Source organism: Carassius gibelio, chromosome B10 (genome assembly GCF_023724105.1).
Source record: "Carassius gibelio isolate Cgi1373 ecotype wild population from Czech Republic chromosome B10, carGib1.2-hapl.c, whole genome shotgun sequence".
Lineage (NCBI taxonomy): Eukaryota > Metazoa > Chordata > Actinopteri > Cypriniformes > Cyprinidae > Carassius > Carassius gibelio.
This window is the reverse complement of record NC_068405.1, coordinates 16,812,835-16,833,968: the sequence shown is the minus strand read 5'-3', so window position 1 is coordinate 16,833,968 and position 21,134 is coordinate 16,812,835. Positions and strand designations below refer to the sequence as shown.

The 21,134-nt window shown below is 35.4% G+C and overlaps 1 protein-coding gene across 3 annotated transcripts in view; it reads left to right on the top strand.

The window, feature by feature from the left end:
* LOC127966166 (opioid-binding protein/cell adhesion molecule) overlaps positions 1-21,134 on the top strand; it is a 142,656-nt gene that overhangs the window by 52,359 nt on the left and 69,163 nt on the right. For 2 of the 3 annotated variants that reach the window (XM_052566991.1, XM_052566989.1), the window contains exon 1: positions 10,235-11,586. In XM_052566991.1, the coding sequence (XP_052422951.1) occupies positions 11,429-11,586 (158 nt within the window). In that variant the 5' untranslated portion in view covers positions 10,235-11,428. Of the gene's footprint in view, positions 1-10,234; positions 11,587-21,134 lie in introns of those variants that run through there. The other variant, XM_052566990.1, reaches the window with a different exon arrangement.

Below are 21,134 nucleotides of genomic sequence, written 5' to 3'. Positions count from 1 at the left end.
ACACATAATGAAAAAAATATTAGAATAAAAGAAATATGTTTAGAAATGTGATTTAATACATTATTATAAATAAGCTTGATTTAAGCCATATAAACGAATATTTCATGTAACAAGTATTTCATGGCTTTTCATGTAACTTTGTTGTTTTAAAGATGTTTTGATATTTTTACTGGAAATCAAGACAAGATTATGTGTAGTAAAATACTGTTTAGCATTTATACTTTTATACTCTTTATTAAGAATACTTTTTGTACATAAAAGTGCAAGATTATTTTTTGTTCCGTTTCTTTGAAGATAAGAAGCAGTATGTCCTGAAAAAATTGTGTAAATCCATTACTGTATATCCCTGGATTGTTGTTTATGTTTACTCGCTGCTTGTTTTGTAGTCACAAATTTCTTATCCTGCTAATAAAAGAAGGAACCAATTCCATGCACTGCTGGTCAAACACACTCCATTACTGTGGGCGGTGTTGTTTGGCTGGGGCGAGCTCGGTCCATACTGCATACACTGATATCCCTTTCTCCCTCAAAAGGGCAAGTTAAGTGGCCCTGGAAGCGGGAGTGATTTCTGTCTGTGGTGTGCCAAGTAGAAAAATGATGGTAAATGTAGTGGGGTTACTGATCAATAGTGCATTTCTGCGCGGTGTGAAAACAACATCACTCACGCTGGAAGAGAACAGTGATTTTTATCAATATGTTATATTTTCTGCTTTTCCTCCACCCAAAGTCTTCAAGGGTGAGTAGAGTACATTTAGTACATCAAAGCTTCATCTGATTTTCTAATATATATTGAGGTTCTTCCAGAATGGCTTCTGATGTTTTGACCTACATAATATTTACCCCCAAATGTTCCTCTAATAAAATATTTTATCACCATTTGCAGCCTTCTTCATATCCTTCACCTTTGATTTTAAGCACAGCATGTGTCCGTCAGTCTATGAACAATGGTTATGCATGATGTATTGTCTTAGAGCTTCTTATTGTTGTATAGATGTAGAGTGAGTGAACTTAAAAATCGGTGGAAGAATCGTTGCTTTCTAAGCCATGACTAATTTAAGAGCAAAGCCTCCAAACACTCCAAAGTAATCCCCAGTCTTTCACTGCAGTCTGCAACCTTTGATGAAAGTCAATGAAGATCAAGGGAGCCTGTCAAGCGCTTTCCAATTTGTCAAGCCTAATATAAATGAAAGTCACTTTTTCCGGGGAATATTGCATTGTTGAGTTCCGAGTTCCTTTCACCAGGTTATTTGCTATATGACTAATCTATTCTAAAGAAAAGGACAGGAAAGAGTTGAAAACAGTCCATGGATATATGTGTTTCATGGTTTAATTTAATACATGTAATTTTATTTAATATACTTCATTCGAATCGGTTCAAGATCACTGAGAATATCTTTAATTCCCCTTCCTTCTCCAGGCATGTAGAGTAGATTTAATTATATCATTTACTCAACCTTGTTGTTTCGGAAATCTTATGACACAAAAGTAGAATATACTGGTTATACTTTTCAATGGAATGAAAATTAATGATCAAAAAAGCACATGACTTGTGCAAAATGCATGTATTGGATGAGGAAAAAAGTAGTACAAAAATAAACAATGCCAGTATTACAAAACAGAACATAAAAAGTGTAGAAATCATTCGTTTTTCTAAAGAAAAACATTGTCCATCAGTTACAACATCTTTTTTTGCCTCCCCTGAGCCCATTGAGTTTTAACAGACCTCCTAAAGTGTGCGGTGGGTTTATTGGGGGATGACTGAGAATGACTGTTGGAAAGTCATGTGATATGATTGGATATGACTGGTTATGTTCGTCTGTGATTGATTCATGTGAAATCCTGTGTCCTGCATCTAAAGTAATATATATATATATATATATATATATATATATATATATATATATATATATATATATATATATATATATATATATATATATATATATATATATATATATTATATGAATGCATGGATAATCAATCACAACTTTTTTTTTTTTTTACCCCATCTATCTGCTGGGACTTTATTAATCAGCCACGCCTTGACCCCCTGGTGCAAACAGAAACCTCTCCCACACACTGTTTTTATTGGCATTGATGTTTGGCCAGCATTTTTGATTTTAGCGTGGACAGAAAAATTACTTGGCTCTAAATTAGAAATGATGTTTGGGAACATTTCTGATATTACATAATGTCAACACTTACCAAGTCTGGATTTTTGGGGGGTATGGGTAGAAGGTAGAGTGAATGTCAACCACAGTGTCATTTCACCTCGTCAGGAAATCAGGGAACACAGATGAACCTTTCTTTCATTTTCTTTGACACGTTTTATAATCTGTAAACAAACTATATTCAATTGTGTTCACTGATGAGACAAGGTCAAAGAGAATAATCAGTTAACATACAAGGCATCTTAATCACTTCATTGAAACTGTCCTCTCAGGAATAGTAAGTCAATTCTCTATCATACAAAACATAAATTGCTTTGAATCTCCAGCATTAAAATGCACGATAGCTAATAATTACTGCTTAGCACTGTGAGTCCAATTATAGCCAATGAGGACTAGTTTTAAAAGTCACCTCAGTAGTTTGAGTAATTATTCACCTACTGTACAAATACAGAAATGCATTCAGATTGATTGTACCATGTATATTTTACTTAATTAGATATTCTACAGCTTAAGGGGGCAAACAATCTGAATTTTTTTATTTTTTATTATTAATTATTATTTTTAGGTCTAAATCAATAGCTTTCCTCATTCCTCATTTACAATAATAGCTCTTGTACCGCATTGTCAAATGGCCATTCTGCACTGCATATAAACTGTCTCCCATAGGCTGTTCATTGCAATCTTTACACCTGTTTTAGGGTAACACAATAAAGCCAACACAGTGCGTCATGGTTGCAAACTTCCATCAATCATAAAGCATGTTGAGATCGACCAGCAGAGCCAAATGGCCAAGGCTGGATCTAGTTATGGCTATTGTTTTCAATAAGGGACAGCTGTGCTCACATCAATTTATCTTGCTTGCTGCTCTTTCTCTTTTTTTAGTGGAACTTTCCTTTTTTTCGTATGTGGAAATTATTTCTTCTGCCACAGATTAATCTATCTATCTATCTATCTATCTATCTATCTATCTATCTATCTATCTATCTATCTATCTATCTATCTATCTATCTATCTATCTATCTATCTATCTATCTATCTACAGTCTGTCTGTCTATCTATTTATTTATCTATCATGTAGTTCAGTTTTTTGTTCAATCCATCCATCCATCCAATGGTGGCAAATAAAGGATTCAAAGAAACAACAGAAGGTGAATTAATAACAGCATTTTGCATTGGTTATATATTTCACAATGTTCATATGACATTTAAATTATTTGGCTGTTTTTCAGTGCATACGTGCAGCAATCTGCAGGTCATCGTTTGACTTGAAATGTCATTATATTTTATCCTCTGTGTGAAATGCTTCTCATAAAACATTGATAAACTAATTTTGGACGTTTAATGTGAGTAATACTTCACGTAGGCATCGCCACATGGGGCTCTAGGGGGAAATACTTGAGCCATCCTATATAAACCTTTGATAATGCATTTGAGAAGAAATAGTCATTATAAGATGCGTTTGTTATAACAGTCATTTAACAGCCAGACAAAAGTGACTGGAAATATCAGAGGGGTCATCTACTGTATATGTACATTCAAACACTTCCATTATTATTCTGTTAGTCACTTTGCTTGTGAATAGATGCCTGCTATGGCGACGCAAACTGTGTGACAGATAAAAAATGTGCAGGCCATGAGCCGCTCCCTGTATGAGATTTGTCATCATATTCAGTCCAGTTGCTTCAGGGTCAGGACTCAAATTAATTCCTAACTGACTACAGCAGACTGTGTGAGTGATAGTGGAGGCTGCTGTTTTTGAACAATAGAAATGCATGTGTCTGCTGGCTGGATGGATGCAATAGTGGCACCAGGTCATTTTAAATTGCCCTGTAATTTGCTAACATTTTGTGAAACCGCTCAGAGGAGTTCATTACTGCACAGTAGCCCTGCAGGAAAGGAAGTCCCTTTAAAACCCATTAAAACTTTGGGCCATCCTAACACGTTTATATACAGTAAAAATTACTTTTACGAAGTTGTAAACAAAATGGGAGGTTATTGGAGTCCATTTTACAAGAAAATACTATTTCAGTCTGTTTAAAAATTTCACATTTAATTAAACGTCACTTGTCATTTTTTTTGTGATTAATTTTGAAAGTCTTTTGAATTTCTGAAAATATGTGTTTATAAGTATCAAATCTATCATTAAGACTTGACTAAAAACCATTGCTTCTCTAGTTCTCTATCCATAATACTGCTTTCTCCAGAGTCATTTTGCCTGAATCAGGAGAGAAAATTGACTAGTTAAAATTACTAGTTAAAATGATGCAAAACAGTTCTAAACAAATATTTCTGTGCATTTTGATGAGAGAGGACAAAAGTGATGGACTTTTTCCACTAGAGGAAGTGTTATGGATTATGGACTGGTATTTTGGCCAGAAATGATGGTTTGACATTAAATCGCATTGATGGATGTTTTTCTTACAAACATGCAGCTTTTCACTTCACTTCAATGTTTATTGATGAACTGGAGTTATGCAGATTACTTGTCATAAGATGTTTGGATTCTAATTCCTTCGGCACCCATTCACTGCAGAGGATCCATTGGTGAGCAAGGGATGTAATGCCAATTTCCACAAATCTGTTCTAATGAAGAAACAAACTCATTATCTAAATCTTGGATGTCCTCTGGGTGAACACATATTCATTTTGGGGGGAACTGTTTCTTTAAGATTTTATGTATAACTAGTCACATTTATTTAATTTTATTATATAAAGCCTTATTTCTATTACAAAACCATGCCTGGTGATGGAGACGGGTGTGCCAGCAAAGAAAATATTATCTTTTGTTTTTTCACATTGGTATTCAAAGCAGCAGGTTACTAGAAATATTACAGGTATTCGTTATGTATTTCAGCAAACAATTCTGTGTCTCAATTGGAGGAACTTCAGGGGGGAATATTTGCAAAACACCAAACAAGACGATATTGTTTTGCTGCACATGCTGCCTTTTCGGTATCAACAGTATTGCTCAAAATGAAAAAAAATAAATAATAATATTATATTGCAAAAGTTAGCAGTTAGACTAAATGAATGAGAATCACCATAATATGTTCATTTCTCACTCGTTTTGATGTTTAAGAACTAAGAGACATGACGGCAGAACATCTGTGTGATCTGTTTCTTGCCTTGAGGAAAACAGCTTAGGCATGAAATGCATTCAAAGGAATTAAACATCCTAGATCAAGTGTAACTGTGAACATACATCAAACCTCTTCGTAAAGTCTTTGATTTGATGTTTTCGCACTGCTTTGTAATTTGAAATGATAAGAAGCAACCTTCAAACTATTTTGTACAATAGCACCTTTTGCTTGTCTTTCAGTGAAATGTATTACCAAGGACACAACTCTCATTGTTAGTTTAGCAGAAGTTATCACAGGAGAGTAGACCTTCTCAGTTCATTGCAAGGTTAGCAAGTCTCCTCTGGGAGAGATGCTCCGTTCTGTTCAAACAGATTCTCCAGAATGAAGATAATGGCGTTGTTGCGCATTCTTTAAACAAAACCTTATGTCGAGGACTCAAAATATAAGGTTCTCTTCAGTGCAAGCGGCCTATAGAGGGGTCATCTCAAGTGCTTTCGTAATGAATCACAGTATTAGGAAACCAGTGCACTGTGAATGATGCAGTTCCTTCATGCAAATGTACTTGTCACTGCGGTCTCGTTGTCTAAAGATGACTGTTTAGAAGTTTTTCTCCACACCATGATGAATATTCAATAGAATATGGCTCAGTGTTTTGCTTAGAGGATTATTTCATCATTTACTCACCCTCATGTTATTTCAAACCCATTTCGCTATCCATGGAACACAAAAAGAAGATGCTTAGCAGAATGTCAAAGTGGCTTTTTCATTTACATTAAAAGTGAATGATGACTAGGGGGTGGTTAAACACCTAAAATTTCAAAGTGTATAATAAAAACAGCATAAAATATGATTCACATACTGTATTTCAAGTCATACAATAACCCCAAATTATTGCTATTGGGAAATAGTTATAATGGCTTATGAAGCTTGGTCACCATTCACTTTCATTCTAAGGAAAAGAGCAGCATGAACATTCTGCCTAACATCATCTTTTATTTTCTACAGAAGAAAATAAAAACATAATGGTTTGAAAGGATACGAAAGCAAGAGAAAATGGTAGAATATTCATTTTTGAGTACATATCCCTTTAAATCCATGTCTGAATGGTGACAGACAAACTTGTGGAGTGTGACGAGCATGAATGGTGCACTCTGGGATCAAGGAGTTCAGAATCAGGCTGCGTCGCATGTCTCAGACTTTGTGACACTAATGAATAGATTTTGTGAGCTTTGCTTCAGTTTTGGTCCTGAAAGGTCAACTTGGGGATTATTCTTTAGCCAGATATGTTTGAAGGGATTCTTCTTCTTCTTCTTTTTTTTTTTTAAGAAAACTGAACATGGAAGAAATGCCATGTGAAGATTACATCCTGCTTTTGCCTCTGTATTATTAAAGGTTCGATCTTTGCCAGTTCGAGCTGACCTTTGTTAGTGTTGTTTATGTTGCTAGTCAACAAATAACCTTCTAATAAGGACTTGTCACTTGTTTTTTTTCCCCTGTGTACATCAGTGTTTTGAATTAATCAGTTAACTGTGATTTACTGACTCACTCTTAAAGACTTGTCACTTGTTTTGTTCCTAGTTTCATTAAATCAGTGTTTTGAACCAATCAGATGAATAAATGAGTCTATGACTTACTTATAAAGACTTGTCGCCCCCTACTGGTGTAATAATGTACCATGCAGTTAGACTCCACCATTAATGTACAATTTATATTGTAATTAATATGTTGTAACAGATTTGAAGTGCTTTCAACGTACAAACATACATAATTTAATAATAGCGTGCAAAACTACTTTTTCTGGTCCTTTAGAGATATTGGATATTGCCAAACTATGCTAATTAGTTCCATGTGTCTCCAACAGCTGTTCAGGTTGCATTCATTATTTGGCCTATTGTTTAAAAAGCGAGTTAAAGAGAAATTTTCCCTCCCTGCAGATACTGGCTCATGTCAAAAATTAAGTTAAGGCACCAATAATTAGAAAACATACACAGACAAGCTTACACAAATGTGCGGAAGTCACTTTTTATCAAGTCTGCATTTATCAAATTGATAGTTTAACGCTAGACACTGCAGACAGGGAAATTGAACATCAGGTGACAGTACGAGAGTAAACGCGCATGAATAGTTTTGAGTGACTCTGAATGTCAAACGCAGATTGAGCGTCAGATATTTCCAGCTATATCAGCTGTATTAACTTGTCGTCTCTCAACATAATTTGCATAACCATGCGGAATGATAATTGACATTTTCAACATAGCTTTCCTCAAACTGAAGTGATTTTAGCTCTCATCCCAATGCATCTAGCTGAATTAATGTTATCTACCAAGAATGGCTCAACTGGAGTAACATTTTTGATTGAAAAGCTAAAGCGAAATGTCTTTACTTTGAATACAGTGGCAGCCTACACTAACACACTTACTGATTCTGGCAGGATCGCAAAATCTGCAGTTGCCAGAGATCTAGTCGTCGAAATGGTATGCTAATGTCCTAGTTTTCTGGCCCAAATTGCTTTTGACCTTGAGGTTAAATGAAGACATTTGCAGTGCACATATGTAAGTATCTTGCCATTTGATAAGAAATTAAGAGATAATGAGCAAGATATGATATGCCAGAGTGCATTTAGACTCGAGGTGTCATACCACACTAATATAGTTTGAAATAATTACATTTTCACATAGCACTGTGATTTAATAGCAACTTACAAGTCACAGTTACAAGATTCATAGTGACTTGCTACTATATATATCAGTTTGATTGACATAAAAAATAGAGGATTCTGATTGTAAAAACTAAATTAATATTCTCCATAAAGAAACTTTTTTTTTAAACAATAACTAATAAACCTTAAAGACAAACCTGTTGTGAATAAATAATTGTGTTTAATATCAGAATTCGTTGTTAAAACCTACAGTACCCATAATTCTGTATAGAAAATTCCACCAATCAGAGTTGCAGTGAGCAAAGCCCTTGGAAATAGTTCTTTAGCTCCACCCACTCCCATCTTTTCCTCACTAAAGCACATAGTTTTGTACCTTCTCTTTTTGTCAGATTTTAATATACATTTTAGCTTCAGATAAACATTTTATGCATAACATAAGAATTTTTTTAAATCCCTATGGAAAAATGAAATGGGAAAAATACTTCCGGAACCAAGTCTTCTGAAAATTGGATGGGCACTATCTCTTTATTTTAAAATGCATAAAGTAGTTTCAACTCTGATTGGGTTAGAATTTTAAGCAAAAATATAAAATTAACTAAACACACATCTGTTACCATATATTGTGTATTAATGTGGCAGTTTGCTACACTGCGTTATGATTTACAGTGGTTTGTGGCCATTTTGGCATGGATGAAAAAAAAAGGTCAGTAATTTGGATTGACAGATAGATAGCTGGTTAAACAGAGATGGATAGGTAATTCTACGTAACTGCAGCCTCCGCAACTATCAGAACTGTGGCACAAGGCAGACAGCAGTTAATCAGAAGTGACTGTAGTTATATCACAAACAGCCAGTGTGACCCGCTTCGTGCCATATCTGTCTCTGCAAGACGACAGTAGATTCACATGTATTGTTTTCTTTCTGTGGCTTCTTTCTGATTGCGTTCCTTCATGGTGATCTTTATGTCTGTTTATATTAGTGGCGTTCACTGAGCAATGTGAACTGCCTGTGTGTAGAAATACACCCTGTGCAGGTTTATGGAATACCTTTTGCTTACAGAGCAAAGCATACATTTAATTTGGGAATCTTGATGATCCATATCTGAGCATTTACTTGTTGACCCATTTCAACACAAGATCATCAACTGACCTGAATTGAAATGCTAACTATAGATACATTCATAAAAAAGATGTGAACCATCGTGACTGATCCACAACAAAAACAGTGAGATGAAACATTCTATTATCTGCCCACCCAGAGTTCTGGGATTGAACACAGCTGAGCTTCCTCCAGAAATACAGAAAAACAATTAAACAAAGAAAGATAATTGGCTCATTGTGTCCACAGCGGTGGTACCAATGGTCGAATGGTTGGGTTTTCCAGATTTCTGCTAAATCAGTCGGTTCAGATGTTAAGGATCAGAAGACGTCTGTTGTTTTCCCTTCTCCCAGAATTATGATCAAATCAAGGGTATTATTTTCGACTGAATTACACTGAAGCGTGGATTCACACTTCTAATTAGCTAAACAGATATACAATTTGCTTAGCTCAGTCAGGTTTTAATTAAAAAACACTTGAATCAAATCAGTTTCTCAAGTACCAGGTTGCATATAAGGAAGATGTATATTTTTTTAATTAAACCTTATCTTATGCAATACTTCCACATGGCATGTTCATCATCATTTAATGTAATGATCTCTGGTAAAATGCTAAAGTAACAATCCAATCAATAATCCCCCTATCTAAACCTTTATCTTCTGTATTTCTTTTGCTGCAGTGAATCTAGCATCAGTGTAAACATGAACTAGTTTAAGTGCGGTGATTAATTAAGGATTATCTGAAGACTGTGGTATATGGATATGAGAATGATAATCTGAAATAAATTCCACACCACATAAAATGTTTGGATTCTGCTCACTCTAATCTCCTAATCATGGATTATATTTCATGCAAGGCTAAAAATGATCACTTTAATGATTAAATGTTGCTGAAAATGATCCACAAGATGATTCCACAAGTCTAATTTCATAATCACATATTGTTTAGGTTTAGTATGCATTACTAATCGGCAGGAAAGAAAAAAAAAACATCTAAAGATGGTATTAGATAGATAGATAGATAGATAGATAGATAGATAGATAGAATTGCCCAGTTGTCCACAATAAATGTATTATTTATCTGAATGTGTTTGGAGTAAATATTCCCCCCATTCTCTATGGTGACCTCAGCGGGTGTATAATGTCTTCTCCGCATGCGTTCACCCAGAGTTCAGCCCTAGTTAGAGAGACAGAGGATCTGACGGGTAGTCAGTTTCTTCCAGTGTTGCCAACTTAGCGACTTTGTCGCTAGATTTAGCGACTTTTCAGACCCCCATAGCGACTTTTTTCCAAAAAAGCGACTAGCGACAAATCTGGCGACTTTTTTTGACAGACCTTATTTAGTCTCTGAGACTCTCCGGTACTGCCGCACGAGCTCTCTCTCTCTCGCTCTCTCTCTCTCCCAGCGTGCGCACACGCCTCTCTCTCTCTGCATCTGCTTCTGCTATGTTCAGCGAGCAGAGAGAAGCAGCACTTTCAGTTAAAAAAATATATTCTGTTGCTTCTAACTCTATTTTACATAAAAATTTTGCCGAAATCACAGTACAATCATTATCTTAATCTTATGTGTATGTGATTTCATTAGACAATGTCGTGAATAGGATTTTAGTGCAGAGATTAACATCTTTGAGAGCTGGTTATGTATTCTTAATGGACCGCGTTTCAGTCATTATAATATTAATTCCGTTGTCGGACAACAGAAACATTAAAATATAATAATAAAAAACTTTTATTGAGAATTTTGGCTGCCTTAAAACGCAGTACGTGAGCATAGAAAGGGCAAGATAATATGACGCACTTACGTCATGAATATGCTAATTAGCATATGACGTCATCTAGCGACATTTAGCGACTTTTCAGGCAGGGTTTAGCTACTTTCCATTGAAAGAAGTTGGCAACACTGGTTTCTTCACCTATCTGTGCACAAGAGCACCACCGAGCGCGTTCTCTCTGTCTCCAGGAGTATTTCAGCTTCTTTCCACACACAGCCAGCCCGTTTCAGCACCCCCGGAGGTGTTCACGCACTGAACATCATCTCGCAGTCGCGTTCAGTTTGTACGGGTCTAATTAAAGTGAATTTGAAGACGACGAGGCACAGAACGAAGCATCTAGAGCGCGCGCATCCCTCGGAGAGCGCGAGCAACATATGTGCTGCCTCTGAAGACTCGGTACAGCACCTCAGTGTGTCTGAAAACGCGTGAAAAAAACGTTTCACCCGACTGTTGAAAACTTTCAAGGAATATTTACGAGCGTTTTGAAGGATTTCCTGTCAGTAACACTGAGTAAAACTAATACTTTTGGGGATATTTAGAGGACGGAATACGAAGTGAACGCTGCGTTCCGAGGGGAATCACATTTACGCTCTTTCGGTTCCACGCTTCTTTTTGCGGACGGAAGTTTCTGAGTTTTCTAACGGAAAAAATGGGCTTAACTGGTTATTTTGAGCTGCAGTGGAAATGCCTGGTTGTTGTGGCTCTAAGACTGCTGTTCCTTGTGCCCGCAGGAGTGCCAGCGAGAAGCGGAGATTCTTATTTAAAGGACAACATCACTGTCAGACAAGGAGACAGTGCTGTCTTGAAGTAAGTCTACGATTATATTATTTACATTATGATAAGTGTGTGTGTGTATTTATGTATGTAGTCTGTAACCTATACGTTTTATGTAGCCTACCTTTTCATTTGACATGTTTTGCAGAATGTTTATTTATGTAGCTAATTAATAGGCTAGGTGTTATTTCGTTATTTAATAATTTTCGTTAGTAATAAACACATTTTAATTAGTTAACTTTTTTTCTTGAACTATAAATATTATTATTATTAGCCTAATCTGGCTGCTTTTCTGCTGGAGTTGTTTTGGGAATCCGTGGTGAGATACAATCGTTTTATAATGCAATCAGCATGCAGTCTGGTCTATGTAATCAGCTTTAGATAAGTAGTTCATCAACAAATCAAATTTAAGTTTGACTCGATTCCCTGTTTCCTCTCTTTCAGTCATTCTTCATCTCCCATCTCGCTTTTGCTTGCTTTCCCATTCCCTCTTACTCAGTCACTCACACACATAGCCTATACACTCTCGTTTGTGGACGCCCACATGCACTTACAGTAGCATCATTGTTTTCTTACTTTTCCTCTAATGGTTATTCCGTGAAGTTATATAAATGTGGGTAACAAGGCAGTCGGTTTTCCTGTAAGGGGAATGAGAGTAAAGTATGCCTCTTTCATTTCGCTTTTGCCCTGCGTGTGGTACCAGACGCAGCGGGGGACGTTTTGTGTAGCAAGAGACAGTGGCCTGTGCTTGTCCTTTGACGCTTGGCTCCAGAAACTCTGTCTAAAAGAATGTCATTTTTGTCTGGCACAAAACTGCTGAGGACAGCAACAATCCATCGATCTGTGTAAACCCTTATAATGGAGTTTAAATGCATGAAGAAAAAAAATCTATTTTTGAATAAAGAGACATTTATGTGCAGAATGATTGTTTTTTTGTGTTTGTGTACATCCATTTGTGGATGTATGGATGGATGAATAAACAGATAGACAGATAGATAGATAGATAGATAGATAGAAAGATAGAAAGATAGATAGATAGATAGATAGATAGATAGATAGACAGACAGACAGACAGACAGATAGATAGATAGATAGATAGATAGATAGATAGATAGATAGATAGATAGATAGACAGACAGACACACAGACAGACACACAGACAGATAGATTTACAGACACAGATAGAAAAAGTAAATATAGTGGAGAACTTCATTCTATTAAAGCTGAGATTTAGTTGTTCTCTTACAGAATTTTGAATTTGTGTATATTGTGCCCAATACTTTACACCCACTCACTCACACAACCACCCACACACACACACACATACACACACACACACGCAAACACACACACAGGCCGACACAGGACCACAGGAGTGTGTGTAGCAAATAAGGCCCTTTAGATGTTATATTGTGTATATATTAATATATTCACTATAGTATGTAGATTCATGCACAAACACTGATTCCTTCTTTTGTATGAATGGGATATTGACTTTATCATTCAAACTGTTTTTAAAATTTGCAATATTTTAATGACTGAAGCAATGAACATTTTGTCAGAGCCTGTATTATAAATTACAGATGTCATACACACAGCCTTAAGTGCCTTATTTGATTCTGGTCTGTATGTGCATGTATCTGATTACGAAGCGTTTGTTCATTTATTATTTTAGTCATGATGGCTAAAATGTTTGGCATTGGGCTGACCTCCAAAAACACTAGTGATTTCTCTAAATAACATTAATTAATCGGTTGATAATAAAAAAATAAATAAAAATAAAAACAATTATCATGTTCCTGAGTGAACAAAACCTGAAATTGAACAGTTGTTAGTGGATAATAGTTGATAGTTAATAATAGGATATTGTTGTTACTCCTACTTGCATAAACATCTGAATCACTGTCAGCTGTTCATAATAAACAAGCCAAATATTTGTCAGAAGTTACTATAATGTGTTGCTGATTTAAAGAGAAATTATTAAATAATTAAATTCTGTTTTCATATTCTCAACACTCCAAACTTGCAACATAATTTGAATTAGATTTTACATGCTTGAATGTAAAATCATATGCTTGCCACGGTGAATGCAACCAGGATCCAAATTGCACAAATCAAACAAATCAGCATTAATGGAAAGAATGAAATGCAAGTGTTGACTTTTGACTTTCTGATCGGTGAACTGTGTTGCACTCATGTCTCGCAGACACCAGAGAATCTCTGGACCTCATTTCTTAGTCCTTTTTTCCACTTGAAGTCCTTCCACTTGAGAATTAAATGTGTCATACCATCTGTCAGCCCAGAGTGCTGCTTTCCCCCTCCCTCTCTCTTAATTTAGCCATTCAAATAAACTTAGATTTTCTCAGTTATGTAGCACTGTTAGTTTTGGTTCATCCACTGTTGAATCTATAGACTCCTGCAGATGTCAGTTAAATCAGCTTGACTCACAATTGCATTTATCTGAAAGCAACCCATCTCCTTGACTTTGAGGACACAAAACAAATGGAAATTAATGCATTTCCATAGCAACGTTATATCTTGCAAGTTCATTGGTGCCACAATACAGAAATCAGCAAAAAGGTGAAATCAGTTGGAAAGGAACATTAAGGACATCTGGAGAATTTTTGTATTGATCCCCGTCAGTCATGTCATGTATTTTACTTTTGATCATGAGCGCAGCTTACACATAATGGAGAGCTGTTGAGATAAGCTGTCACAAACACTGTCACACTGACGGCAGAGGACTCTGTAGCGCCGATCTAAATGGTGACTGCTGCGGTGTGCCTGTGCACACCTGGAGATGTGCGGTGATTTATCTATCCCCCAAAGAAAAGCCATTTCAGCTCAGCCAAAGCAAATGAACGGTGTCAGATTTTAGCCAAGCCAGAAGCCATGGTTTCTACCTGAAAACAAAAAAACAAATCAAGACATTTCTAAGGCAGCATTTTTCCTCTTGTGTTTTTGAGGGAAAAATGCACAGCATTGTGGCAGAGCCCATTCACTCTAACTGCATGTGAAAGGTTGTCACGTTTTTGATTTGGACCTTAAAGCACTGAAAAAAAGAAACATCTGACTTATCGATGTAGTGTGAAGCTGTAAAGTGTTGCATTTTGATGGGGTTTTAAAAATACATAAGCCGCGGTAGGTTGATTGACATCATCTTGAGGTCTATAAATTATTGGAATACCTCTCTGTCTATAAAATTTCTTAATATTACTTTTGTTGTGTTTTTGATCCGGTAAATCTTTACTATATACTTCCTTTCTCCACAGTTAGAAAGGATATGAGCACATTTGGGGAAGCTTAAACCAAATCTTCTGTTGTAAATGTTTATTGCGACCGCAAAGTAATTGCAGGTTGATTTAAGCACAACGATGGATAGTCTACTTTATCAGTTAATTTCATGTGGTTTCCAATATCCATGTGTTGTCACGAAGCGGAATATGTGCAATAAAAACAGGTTGTTTACTCTGATCTCTCCAGTGACACATCACAACCATTTAATGGTATTTCTAGCTTTTATTTATAAACAACCAATTATGTTCATCCCTCAGGAAACACTTTTATGGCCGCAGAAATAATGCTAATGCCAGTGTAGGAGTTATTTGTTTGCACTTTATTAAAACAGCCGAAAAAGAGCTGTCAGTCAGAGCGTCCTAACTCAGGAATTCAATATCACTCTTATTAGTAAACTCATTGATCATAACCTGAGGTGTTAGGCTAACAGAGAAACTTAATTGTTTGTCCTATCTTATTCAGTTTATTAAACTGCTGGCTTGATTAAATTAGAGTTACAAGCACCCAGCGCGCACAAGAAATGTCACAAAGAGGCAAAAATTATTTAATGACTTAAAGAAAATTGTCTATTTATTATCCTTTTTATGTTCCTATAACTGCTGTAAAATACTGAACGCAGATCTCTTCAGGCCTTGAACAAGTACCAGCACCACTGGTGGAAATCAAAAAGCAGAAAACAAAGCACTACAACATGTTATTAATTGAACTGAGGGTCCTTCTCTGAAGCAGGCAGGATGATGAAGTCTTAAGTGGACGCCCCCTGACCCGACTGTCAGAGTGACCGATGGTTGAAAGCTTCTCACAATGGTGATCTCCCTTATCAACATTACAGCGCTAGGGATCTCAGCATAGTGTTTCTAGCAGAAACACGACACTCTTTTCACACAGTTAGCTTGTATTATCTCAAACTGTAATTTGGCTGTCTGTTCGTATTGTGGTATGGCTTCGCTCTTATATAACTCAACAAATCACTTCAAGTCAGCTTAACTTATGAACCAGGGAGGAGGCTGTATAAGGGTCATGTATAGATATGCATGTATATAATATATAATATTATTTATATGCTTTCAAATTATATTATTGTTTCAAACAGGAAAACTTTGATATGATTGTGGTATATTACAGTGTGCAAGAAATGAATGTCACAGTGCAAATATTTTTATTTTGTTTGTTAATGATGCTTTTTTGTCGGTACTTTCATGTAATATTTGCCTGGGTCAGTAATTTCGTGGACAAATACTCTTCATAATGGCACTTGAACTCTGATTCAGTTTGCAGGGTGTTTCAAGGACTAGTTCACCCTAGAATAAAAATTCTGTCATCATTTACTCAACCATGACTTTCCAACCTGCACAACAGATTCTGTCCAAAAAATTAATGTGAGGTCTAAAGCAACATTGATTTTAATTGCAAGGGTGATAAAATGCTGAGACACTCCTCAGAATTTCTTATTTGGTGTTTTGCAGAACAAAGTAAGTCAGAAAGGTTTGATGCGGCATGAGGGTAAGTTTTTAGTGAGCTATTTTTGGTGAACTAACTCTTTTGTACATCCAGTGCTTAAATTACTATGGCTGTGAGACTCAACAATCAGATATTAGAGATATAGATTCCATTAAAACAAGTGTAAATATTGCAATAAAAAAGCAATATTTTTGCATGATTTATTCCTGCTGCACTGCATTCTGGGGATTGTAGTTCTGTCTCTAGCCCACAGTTGAATCATGCAATTGCATTAGGCAGTGTGAAATAAGCAAGTACTGCTTATATTCCACCCTATTCTATTCCAAGTCCACCCACTTGGAGATTTGAGGCATGATATATATTCATATTTTTCCAGGCATGAATCTTTGGATGAGGCAGATATGCAGAGAAAGAATGGTTTTATCAAAACCGTACTGGAATCCCATAGGCAGTAAAACTTGCATGGATATTTGTGTCTTAAAAACACATTTAAATGATTTCTTGCTAATTAGATCCATACAAATATAAGGCTACACTAAAAAAGGTGCTTCACAATATCATAGAATAACCTTTTTGTCTAAATGGTTTCAAGAACCTTTAGAATCTGAAGAATCTATCTTTTTCACACAAGGTTCTATGTGCTGAAAGAAGGTTCTTCGGATTACAAAAAAGGTAAGAAAGAGATGGTTCTTTAAAGAAATGGTTCTTGTATGGGATCACTTGAAGAACCTTTAAAAGCACAATTATTTTTATAATAATACACCAGACATACTTTTCATTCCCTATGTAAAATGCTACATGGAAAGAATAGATATTACTGTAATATATATATATATATATATATATATATATATATATATATATATATATATATATATATATATATATATATTTAAACTCTATATCAAATGGCTTAAACAAAAACCTTAGCAATCGGAATTCACTACCATCATAGATGTATTCATACAGCTTATAGAGATAATATAGGGATAATCAATAAGTGATGTGATGATGCACTCTGTTAAATTATGTATTTTAGGGAGCGTTCTTTTAAGGGACTCTATATTCATGGGATGTGAGCGGTCATTGATGTTATTCTTCGTGGAGTGTACAGCTTTCATTTGTCTGCCTTGCGGTGCTCATCTTATAAAATTAGCACAGGAGCAAGGGCAGGACATACTCTCTTTGTAATGCTCCACAGGTCACTGTCTTATGGGTTCATGTTTAACGTGATGCTTCTACTGATTTGCACACTAATGCTCTGAACTCTTCTCTTGGTTATTACTTAACAGGACCAATAAGCAGTTTTACCGAAAGACTCAGTTCAAAGCATTCGTTCTCTGGGGAATTTTTATCTGAAGATTCTTTTTTTTTTATATTCACTTTCACAGATTGTTAACATCACTCAATTTTTCTAATAATAATTTCATGAATAAATTAATGCACAAATAATGATACTGCAGTATCATGGTCATATAGTTAAACATATTATGAAGTCTTAATAGGAATTCTGCATTTTCCAAAGGTTTGGTATGGACATGAAGATCTTTCCTATTCAGACATAAATTTTTTATACCAAAGAAGGTTCATTCTCTAAGGTTTCAGGGACAGTGAAGATCTGTATTGATAGATTGGTCTTTCCCCCACCAAACAGCGCAAGCTTGGCAATATTCAGTCCATTGAACCTTTAGACAAAAAAAAAGACAAAAAAAAGTATCATTCATATTTCATACTTCTGGCTTTTATGGCTCTTATAGTGTGATATAGTGAGAATACGGAGCTTACACTTGAAGTGAAAAATGAAAAAATAATAATAATAGTTTTTTGAAGTTGTTGATATTTATATGGCCAAAAAAATATAATACTAATAGCTTTTTATGTATATACCAGACTGCTTACAGTACATAAAATGCATATAAATATCAGTTGTCACTATATTGTTCTATAATATGTCTTAGATGATATATAAATGCTTAGTTTAATAATCAAATCAATTAAGTAGTGCCATGCAATGATGACTGAGAGATCCTCATAAGCCTAATGTATCTTATTTAATACTCTAATTTGACACACATTCAAAACATGATTTTTCTAGAAAATCTTTAATTGGGGGGTGGGGTGGGGGTGTGTTGGAACTATACTTAAAGGCCTTACTAAAACTTGCTCAAAAAAGTATAATTTGATATATTCTGCTATATTATTTTTAGTCTGTCCTGATTTACTGTGAATTGGAAGCAGGTGTAGCTCTATGAACTCCTGTTACATTAGGATTTGCTTGTGAGGTCGCTGGTCTGGTTTATTTTTTGCAGATTTATATAAATCACAACCTTACAGATATCATCTGTGATTTGCTTTGCTCCCTCTCAGGAACTGATGGTCCAGTAACTGTGATTCAGTGTGTTCAGTTATTGCAGAGAAAGTCAAATTTGAATGCTTTTGCAGTTTTTCAGAAGATATGACAAGATTAAACTTGCTTCAATAAAACAACAAACATCTAACATGTCTTTCTCCTGTATTCTCTTTTATGAATGATGTTCTGCATTGTGACAGATTTGATGTCTCTGCACGTCTTTCAGATGATTCGGAATGTTCTGTTGCAGCAGGTATTCTGAAATCTGATGCTTTGCAGTCATGTTTTTGTAATGTGTGAGATAAGCTGAAGTCACGGAGTTTACCAAACTCCTTTTAGATTTTGTCACTTGCAACAAAAGCACGCCAGTGTCATTTTCACAATAATCATGTAGTATCACTTGGTTTGATTTATTTACGGCATTAGTGCAAGTGGATAGAATGAGTGCAGTACAAGATTTTTTCTACTTAGCTTTTAACGTGGTCGTGTTAAATGGTGATTTGCAAATGTAGCAACAAAGATTATATTACTCTTCCATTCCTTTATTACTGAAGGTCTCATTACACTTCACATTAGAAATGACTCTCAGCATTGGTTCCCAAACGTTTTCTGCCAGGCCCCCCTTTTGAAGAGAAAAATAATTTCAAGCCCCCCTCCTACCTCCTCCCCCTCCTTTTTTATTTTAGAAAGTCTCTTATGCTAACCAAAGATGCATTTATTTATAATAAATACAGTTAACACTGTAATATTGTGAAATGTGTCGATTTAAAATATCTATTTGAATGTTTAATATAATGTATTCTTGAGATCAAAGTTGAATTTTCAGCAACATTACTTCAGTCTTCAGTCTCACATGATCCCTCATAAATTATTCAGATATGCTGATTTGCTGCTCAAGAAACATTTCTGTTTATTTTAATGCTGAAAACAGTTGTTCTGCTTTTGTATTTTTGAGGAAACATTTTTTTTCCCATGATTTTCTTATGAACATGCACCCTCTCAGACATTACCTTGATTGCAAAAATAATACTGCGCAGTCAATGAACTGCCTTTTTCACATCAAACATTTTATGCAAGTATTTTATTTGATCCTGCTCTGCAAAATGTTCGATTTCGAATTTTTGCGTTCGGCTAGGCCTATTTACAGTGCAGATCGTTACATACAAGGACGAGCGAGTGCGGGTTTGACTATTTATTTGGAGGTTATTGCTCGCGTTTCATTCTGCACATATCCAAATGTTTCCATATTCACAATGTATCTGAATGTTAAACTATTATTATTATTATTATTTTTTTTTTTTTTGTAAACTAGACAGAAATGTATATATATATATATTTTAAATATTTTTCAGTTTAATTGATTTTTATTTATAAAATTGTATTTATTTAAATGTATATTTAAGTTTACATTTATGTTCCAACAAACCTGTAAAATTCTGCTTGATAAATGCTCTAAAAATTTTATGTAAATGATCGACTTATATATATAATTACCTGTTTTATATATTTAATACATTTTTTTTGGTTAACTGGATAAATCTTTTCTTTTAATACAGTGCAGTGCACAAAATTAAGATTCGAGAGGTGATTCAAGTCAGTGCTCAATAAATGATGATACGTTTAGAAATGGTTTGCATCCACTTATTATTAGTGTGACATTTTAGCATGCAAATGAAGGGGAAATCTTCAAGATATCGGCCCTAAAAATCGGCAGCACATATTGGCCATCGGCTGACCCTGACTTCTAAACATCGGCATCGGCTATAGAAAAACCCATATCGGTCGATCTCTAGCGAGATATGCCTATTCATATTTTCTTGACTTTTCACCACACTGGACATGACAAAGTAAACATTGCAAATTCAATTGTCCTTTGATTTTGTCAGAGCGCTGGTGTTAGTCATAAAAAGAATGTGGCATCAATTTACTGTCATGGATTTGTCATGTCAAGCGGGTACTTTGAGTCATGATTTTGAGGTAATTAGAATGTCAAATTAATATTTAGCATTAAATTATTTACTTCTCTGGCAAATGGCCGCGTGATAAAGGGGGATGTTACGCAGTATAGTCTACATCACCCTGCAGAAGTTTCTTTTGCAAAATAATCTGCTGACTGTACACTATCCCTCAGCCTTGCTGCGCGCCCCCCTCGTCATAGCTCTGCCCCCACCGGGGTTCGCACTTCCTAGTTTGGGAACCACTGCAGCAATGGTACCTGGGAGTGCCAAAGAGCGTGTTTTTATTTTTTTATTTTACAATCACAGAAGCATTCTCTGCACAGTTTACTGTAAGTGCCTAAAGCATGTTTTAAGACGGCAGATGCACTTTGATGTGCACTGAAGCCTGCAGCTTAGCATTGACCAATATTGACAGACTGAGAGAATAGCTATGCTTTTGAAGGCTTGCTTTGCCTTTAGGGACATTAAAAGCATTCACACTTTGATTATGTCTTAAATATACTGTCTGATATTTC